The sequence below is a fragment of the Lolium rigidum genome, chromosome 6 (genome assembly GCF_022539505.1).
Source record: "Lolium rigidum isolate FL_2022 chromosome 6, APGP_CSIRO_Lrig_0.1, whole genome shotgun sequence".
In the NCBI taxonomy this organism is placed as follows: Eukaryota; Viridiplantae; Streptophyta; class Magnoliopsida; order Poales; family Poaceae; genus Lolium; species Lolium rigidum.
In genome coordinates, this window is record NC_061513.1 from 44,752,658 (window position 1) to 44,761,287 (window position 8,630).

The following is an 8,630-nucleotide window of genomic DNA, read 5'->3' on the forward strand; positions in this document are numbered from 1 at the left end:
ATTCTCTTTCCTCCACATCATCAAAATCACATATAACCACCATTTACAGACAGCTTAGTCAGCACCATTGTACATGCCCTAACCGCTGGATTAGTTTAGTGGTAACCCAAATTGCCCAATTAGTCGTAGGATAATCATCAAAAGGCCGGTCGTCACCTCTTCTCCTCGGCCTCCGCGCCACGCGCTGTGGCTGTGCCGTGCCGTCACATTGGAGCGTGAGTAATAAAAGCGCGAGCTTTCCTTCCTGGGTCCTTTGGCTTTGGCGAGAGAGAGAGAGATAAACTGCCCACCACCACTGCACAATTGCAAGCCCACTCTCCAACCCAGTTCCTCCACCCGCTCCCCACCTCGCCGGCTTCTTTCCTCCTTCGACTTTACCTTTCTCGTAGCGCCGGGCCGCCGGAGCGCGTCTTGGATCCGCCGCGGAGGGGATGGATTTCGCCGGAGGCATTGGTGGCGATCAGAGGTGTGTGTGTGTGTGTGAGACAGATACCTCTTCTTCCTCCTCCCCTCCGTCCTCCCCCGGTTTTCACAAGCGACGCGACGGCGGCGCGGGGAGAAAAGTCTCTGTTTTTTTTTTCCTCCGTGGCGCGGAACCGCGATTTGTTCGTTCCTTGCGTTGTGCGGTGGACTTTTAATCCTGTCGTCGTCCTCGCTTGATCGATCCCTAATTTCGCTTTCTCTGTACGGCGGTTCCGTTGGTTGGGTGCGGCGCCGCCTTTTTTCTTTTCTTTCCTTCTTCTCTCTTTCGTCCTCGTTCTTCGCCTTGATCTTTTCGGCGTCGTATGATGTTGGGACGAGGAAAGACTTCCAATTCTGGGAGGCAAAAGGATCATGTCTTCTTTTGGGGGCGCTTTGCTCTTTTGTGGCGTACTGTCTGTCCCGGCTTAGTTGCGGTTAGGTCTTGTCTTTTGCTGTTAAACCCTAGCTTGATGGCGGCTGTTCATGCCGTGCTCCCGTTCCTTGTGCTCTCGTCTGCCACATGGTTGTCAGGTGTTTGTTTCATGGTATTGCCTTAATCGTCAAACGTTTCCTTTTTAGTGTTACTTACCATTGCGGTTGTTAGATTTTTCTGCAAATCCTGAGTGACCCCTTTGAACCAAAGAGCCCCCTTACGTCTCTGAACATTCTGATTTTTCCGTAGGAAGAAACGCTGAAACGTACACAACATGAAAGGTTTTTACCCCTTCTTTCTTAGAAAAAAACCTTGAAAAATTGACCTTAGATATTGATTTGCTTTAAGGCGTGCGATGCAATCTACTGTTCAGATTGCAGCTCTTGCTGTATAATAAGCATGTGCAAAAGTTGTGAATTCCACATTGCCACTCGTTGTTTTGTCAAGTTTTTACCTGAATAGTCCTTCCCTAACAATGCTCTTCCATGTGCAGTGAGATGTGGGAATGGCAGAGTCCAGAGTTTGATCTGCAGAAGGATTTGGTACCAGGTTCGCAACTCCACCATTCCTTCTGTCCATAAGCTGCATCCAGTGAATTGCTGATCGTTTCTTCCGATTCGGCAGCTCCATCTAGCTCCTTGTGGGCTGAAACAAACAGCAGTGTGATTGATTCTTGGAGCATGTTCGATGAGCAAACTCCAATAAAAGAATGTACAGACATAGATTTGCCCTTCTGTGATATAGGAGGTAAGATTGTACTCTTTTCCTTACATATCCTGGTTACCTTCACCAGTAGCATACTGTACTATCATAGAAGGATGTTTAGCATGTAGTGTGAAGTCACAAGTCACTAGTATGTTTTACTACCCATGTTCTGAATTGAACCGTTGTCTGCTGTCTTCGTACACTCTCTTACTCTTCTTTGGAACGTTCTTTTTTTTATGGGCTTGCCTTGTAGTTGATTTGTAAGTTCCTACTTATCTGTACACGAGTCTTTGGTTGCATTTTGTTTGCAAGCAGAACAGTAGATAAGTCATTGGGTTAAAATTTGTGAAACACATGTTTTGCCTAGTTGTGTGCTCATAGCCTCATAGGTTTCATTTGGTCCACCCTGTAGAATTTTATGAAATGCAACTGGTATATGGTTTGACCTTAAATCAGAAGTCAAACAATAGATTCCACATGTAATTTCTGAAAGTAAATCTGCATCCTATCATATATTTGGGGCACGCTGACAAGGCAATTCAATTTTAGTGACCTTATGCAAGCACAATGCAGATATTACTATCAAGGACTTCGATGAAGGGAAGGAAACCTTACAAGCTAAAAGAAGACGTATGCTGCAGTTCTGTCCAGAAAATGTTGAGGTATGTGCTGTAGATGGATTCTTGAAGTCGCCTGTTCTAAAAATGAAGTTACCTGTGGATTTTGAACTGTGTCCAGTCAATGATTATATGCATTAGAATGGTGCTAAATTCCATCAATATCTATCTCTTTATATGCAGATGGAGTGTCCGATGACAGATGGGCTGTTAGAAAGCCTGCAAGTGGATTTGGATTTCTCTAGTAGGTCTTTCATAACCTCTGCTAGTGTTAATCTGAGTTGGTTCTTCTCCATTTATCCTAATACTAGAGGTGATTTCAGGTGATGAGCATTTGTTACTTGCTGATGGGACAGAGGAACTACCTGAAGAATGGCTGGTGGATTGCTCGCAAGACAGTGTACCTAGTTGCCCTCCTGCAGAAATGTATGTTCTTTTTCCTGAGGTCCACCTTGTGCCCAACTTGATAGCATTTCAGTTAACTGCCATCTGTTTAGTATTTTTGTTTCTCATGCTGTGTTTATGATCCTTCTCAACAGGAATAGTCCTCCTAGTGCGTCTGTGCAAACCAATATCTCCGGTTAGTATAATTGTCCTAGGATACATTTCGGCAATGATTATCGCAATTATAAAGCTGCTGACCACAACGCTTTGTTTAACCTTCAGCTCTCCAGATTTCTTTAGTCGAGGAGCAGTCTAACAAAATTGTGAAGAAACCTGCGCAATCTCGACCTACACCTCTGAAAGGTATATGCTCGACTCTACTGCAGTTTTATCGAAGAAATATCTGTTCATACATTTTCCACACGAACTTTCTGTTTGCATAATTTGTCCAAGTCGTTGATGTTCTGCTCATACATTGTTGTTCTGACCCGCAGCTGGAAGAAACATTCTGAGAGCAAGGAAGCAGAAAGCAACGGTGGCGTACCCTTTCGAGCTGATCAAGCCATGCGGTTTCCGCGGCGACACCACTCTGAGGGATATAAACCAGAAAATCCATGCACCGCCTCCGTACAGGATCAGGCACAAGTACGACAACGAGCCAGTCTCGTACCAGGCCTCGGCCATCTCCGGGAAACCCGTGGTGCACAAGACGAAGATCCACACCGAGGGGGGAAAGGGCAGCATCACCATCACAAGAACGAGAGGCTAAGTCTCCCGTGCTGTCTAGGTATAGCTGATTTTGTGGCCAAAGAATTGTGTGTGTTGCTGTTGTTGTTGGATTGTGCTTGCTGCAGCATTTGGCCTGTGTTGGCTTGTTAGTAGAAGAGGGCGGTGTGCTGCAACATTAGAGTGGTGGTAGAGGACTAGAGGGTGTTTGTAGTCAGCGGGTATGGCTAGTCTGATTCTTTCTTTTCTTGGTTGATGAAAGGTGGAAAAGTTGGTGTGATCAGGTAATTATGGACATATTTAGTTTGGCGAGATCATATATATATATATTTTGCAGTATACCAGTCTGGTTGCTATATATCTACTGTATTGCTTGAGCCTGGTCAGGACTGAAACTCTGAATCATGCTCATACCCAGATCCAACTAAGATCGTCATCAGAGCAGCCCCCACTTCAGAGCAGCCCCCACTTCCTGCCGTACTAAGATAACGGTCGGGATCTGCAGTGGTAATTAGCACCAGGATCTTGTCTTGCGTGTTAACATAGTACTGTAGATCCGATGGTCTCGCGTTGCGGGGTACTGTAGTAGCATGTGCATCTCGTACGGTGCAGGAGTCCAGAAGAAACAGATGCTGGGTGATGATGATGATGGTGTCGTCCTACTGTCCTTGGCTCATCCAAGCGTAAACATCGGTTTTATCAGGACAGAATTAAACCCTCGGGCCGTGCGGATCCCGTGCATTCCCTGTTGCTTCATTTACTCTGATCCGTGCTTAGACTATGCTCTGGTCTGCCATGATCAGGAATGTCGGGCACGGACAATGTGCGGCAGGAGCAACACATACGTGCAGGGATCTCATCTCATGTCATGGAAGTTCTGCACGACCTCTTTGCAACCCAACAATTTAACACGGAGACAGATTATGTGATGTGATTTCCAGTAGGAACATGATCAAACTTTGGCTCGGCCTCCAATCCCGGGGAATTTCCGGGTAAAGTAGCAACTTCATTAATCCGAGAGGATTACACAACGGTCGAGTTCAAGCATCTAAAGAAGGTCACCAGGCTCGGAACTAAACCAAGTCTCACGTGGCATTCCAGCCTAGCGAGATTCGCTAGATGGTGGCTAACCCTAACCTTGAACAACGTCAAATATTGATGGAACAACTTGGCGCGTGTCCACCCCGGAAGAAGGAGAGAGATGTCATCCCTCCTCATGCTAGTGCCTTGGAAAATTGAGTTTTCAATAACAAGCAAACCTTGCCTACGAAATCGAAAGCGGGCAACTACGTTCTTGCCGGCGCGGAATTTTTTGGTCCTTTCAATTCCGGGAGATTAGGACCTTACCTTCCTTTGTCATAAGCTTAGGACATGCCTTTGTGACTCTTCTTCTTATCTAATGAATTAAGGCAAGCTTTTTGCCGGACGTTTCAGAAAAAAAGTACTAACAGGTACATCCTAAGGATAGAGAGGAGGCGATTCAAAGATCATTTCACCGATGGAAGGGTTTCCTTTTTCTAGGTATCCGCAGTGTCTTGTTCAAGATGGTGAGGTGGGGGCTACGTCCCGAGGTCAGAATAAGTTCCTCCTTGCCATATCCCCGTTTAGGCGGTGCGTGTAGCAACCGATAGAGGGTGTGTAGACTTGTCTTCCAGCCAGATCATCTGGGATCTGGTGGGTGTTTGTGTCAGTTGGCATGGTTACAGGTCTGGTCCTTCTGATCTGTGCTTCTCATCTTTGGCGATGGTTGTTACTCTGGTGTGATGGTCCTTTAGAAAATCAGCACGACGACTTCCTTCTCATCTATTTACTACAACAAGCTCTATTAGGACAATCTTTGCCTGAGTCCGGTGAGGGAAGGGCGAGAACGGTGCCGCACCTTAGTGCAAGTGTTTTTTAGAGTTTTGGTGGGTATTTCACAAGTGTTTTTTTTTGGTGAATTTACTTTCCACACGAAATACTACCCAAAACACTTAAATCCTCTTTCAACCATGAAAGAAATTTGTACCTTTATAAAGTAAACAAAATCAGGAGAGGAGAGGACGAGTTGTTATCTAATATCAAGAATTCGTCCATCGATTTGCATAAAAACCCTAGGCGGTAGGCACTCATAGGAAAGTAGATCAGGAGCGGAGGGGAGGAGGTGGATAATCTCTACTACTTATAAAGGCACGAAGTGCCGTAGGAAAAATAAATCTGGACCATCCATCCACTTAGATCACACGGTCCACGATCGTCTGTTCTCCCTACCTCCTTCCCCGCACGGCGCACACCCCACACTCCCCGCTCTGATTTTTAGGGATCAATTCCACCAGATTTATGTTACGTTGTTAACGAGAAGTTAATACGCTAATTTTCCCTTCCTTTCCTATCATCACACGCCCTTATTTCCGATCCTCCCATCGCGCTTCCCCGACCACCATATCTTACCACGTTATGTGCATTAGATGCATATCGCCAACTAATTCAACAAAGGGCACGCTAAAGAAGACCATCAAACGGACTGAACCAACAATCCAATCGCGATCTGCAGTCCCGGGAGGCGATGGATCGCCGACGTCGGCAAAGGGCACATGCAATAGATCGCTGACGTCGGCAGAGAGCGCACGCGGTGGACAAGGCGGCGGCGGTGCTGCGGAAGGTATGGCGCGGAACAGCGGAAGGTAAGGTGCTGACTGCGGATATCAGCGCGCTCCGGCGCGAGTTCGGCGCTCTGGGGCGCGGTCATGCACACGGCCGCCAGCCCCGAGCAGGCCACGTTCTGCGACCACCAGCTCGCATACACGCTCAGCTTTGGGTGCCGGACAGCAGCCATCCATCTTATGTTTATGCAAACTAGCCAACTTGGTTCACGAAATTATGTAAGTGTTATTATCCTGCAAAAATACATGATGCATTTGTGTACAGTTTATTATCCCTAAAAAGTACCAAAGTTTATCTTGACCTTTACATATCGTTCTTAACTTCTTCTTTTTTTTACATTGTATATAGATTAACGAAGGAAGAGCAAACAAGGCCTGAAGTACAAACATTTTTTTGAGGCAAATCAGTGGGTTTCCCCACTGTGTATATTTATATATTAGAAGTACAAACTGATTACAAGACTAGACACAAAAGAACAATCCTACTGAGGACCTACGCCCATCGTCTTACAGAGAGACAACGAAAATAGAGTATCATGCATTTGTTTTTCAAGATGACAGGGTTAGTATAAGCAATTCTACTGACGGCCTATAAGCAATTCCATTGAACTTTTTAAATTAATTAAAAGAGAGTTATCATGCATTTTTTTTTCATATTTCACTTGGAATTTTCGACCTATGACAAATTTCAAAACTAAAATAGAATATAGGACACATGTTTTTAAATTTCCCAAGGAGTTTGCCTAATATATTACAAATTTAGAACTTCTTTTACCGATTGATCTCAATAATACTATTGTTCTCGGAATGCCGGAGTATAAACTCTTGCATGTTGCCCTCTATCAGATTTGATGCTCTTGCAAGATGATAAGGTTATGCAAGTTTATCTTCCTATGTTCCAAAATATAAGGTGTCCTTAAATTCGCGGGTCAATGACTTACAACTTTGACTATAATTTATACTTATAGTGTATCCACAAAATTTGTATAAATATATGCGAAACGAAAGAGAACTGTAAGATGAATGCAACGATACAATTAATAGATACATGCTCAATCCATATACTTTAGTATATGTTAGTGGTTAAAGTTATGCATCAAAGACCGTGCAAAAAATGTGCCTTTTATTTTTGGGCGGAGGGAGTAGAAAAGTAGATATATGTGCTAATGTATACTTTTGGTAATACTATGAGATTTTTTATTTTGTTTGTGATAGATGTATGTCCTTGGCAACTGTATGTCGCAGATGAATTAGGAATTTTGGAAGTTGTAGACAGCGCAATGCAAGCATACAGTTTATGAGCAGGGTATATATTTTAATTACTAGAGGACATACAATTGAGCAAATTGTTGAGGTTTTTCTTTGCTGCTCTTAACAGGGTGATGCCCACATTTATTTGGAGAAAGTAGAGACCTGTAGCTTTGATGATGTCTTGGAAGTTGGAACTACGTACAAATTAGACGGTAGTTCTTTTTTTATCATAGAGTCACAAATTTTACTCCATGATCCGTGCATATAGGACTTTCAAAAGATTGTACATGCATTCTTAACATTATGTTATTCAATCTGAATATTCCAAGAAATGAATTCTATGTTTGAACGATATTTATATGTTAGAGACATGTGCATGTTAGAAACAGTATTCTGATGATTGCGATGTAATAGTGACACAGTGGAACATCCCGATCATGGCTTCAATAAGCTGAATGTTGATCCAAGGTTCTGTGAAAATTTAAACCGCGGAAGCTATGGAGCGGTGCTTCGTGATTGGAATGGACATGTAATGCCTTCGAAGTCTGTTGGTGAAACTTCTGAGGCCATTGCATGCATTCGAAGTCTGAACTTAGCTCATGGACTAGATTTCGAAGTGTGTAGTTTGCATACGATTTCTAGATAAAACAATGTTATTACTCATGGACTAGATTTGTTTAGTAGGATCTCGGCGAGTTGGCCATGTCTTGTAATCAAACTATTTTAGTTTGTTAAATATAATCTGAATTCAGAAAAGACACTTTGGAAACATAGAGTTCATATAAACCATGTTTATATTGTGAAGACGTGCGTTGCACGTGCACACTAACTAGTGTACAGAAGAAGGAGGACTAGGGAAAGGGACAGGCGTCAGCGCCAGCTTGGGGCGTCGGCGACAGCGTCAGCTTCGATGGGTGTTGTGCAACCAGCGAGAAAACACGAGAGGGTGAAGCCTTTCAATTCCACCCCTGGGCCATTACCCTGCCAAAACGGGCCTACCGAATGGCCTTGGAGTTCTTTCAAGTGTTTTAATCAGACCTGAATTTTACACCCTTAAAACTCTACAAAACCCCAACAAAACAGTTGCACCGAACAAGGCCTCGAGGTGCTCTAGTGCGTGTAGCTTTTGCTCAATGGGTGAAGAACCTATTTGTAATGTGCAGAGCTTTTACAAACTACTGTTATGATATATGGGTGGATTTTTTCGAGGATATATAAATAATCTAACACGAAGGATCCGACAGGCGCAGTGACCACTAGATCGTGTAGGCATCGAAGCGACGCCGCTGGTCTTGATAGCTGATCCAGTACTCCAGAACGTGTACTCTCTCCCGTCGCACGAGGCTGGACGACGGCCCTACTCCGGCGTCCAAACCCCGGCGCGACATGCATGGTACGTAGAGTGACAAC

General features: G+C 44.3%; 1 protein-coding gene across 1 annotated transcript; it reads left to right on the forward strand.

Moving 5' to 3' along the window:
* Positions 1-389: 389 nt before the first annotated feature.
* LOC124667333 (protein XRI1-like) lies at positions 390-3,629 on the forward strand. Its single transcript, XM_047204631.1, has 9 exons — positions 390-466; positions 1,389-1,444; positions 1,520-1,642; positions 2,174-2,262; positions 2,401-2,461; positions 2,541-2,643; positions 2,757-2,797; positions 2,884-2,964; positions 3,096-3,629. The coding sequence occupies exons 1-9, from the start codon at positions 432-434 to the stop codon at positions 3,368-3,370; spliced, it is 864 nt and encodes a 287-aa protein (XP_047060587.1). The 5' UTR covers positions 390-431; the 3' UTR covers positions 3,371-3,629.
* Positions 3,630-8,630: the final 5,001 nt, after the last annotated feature.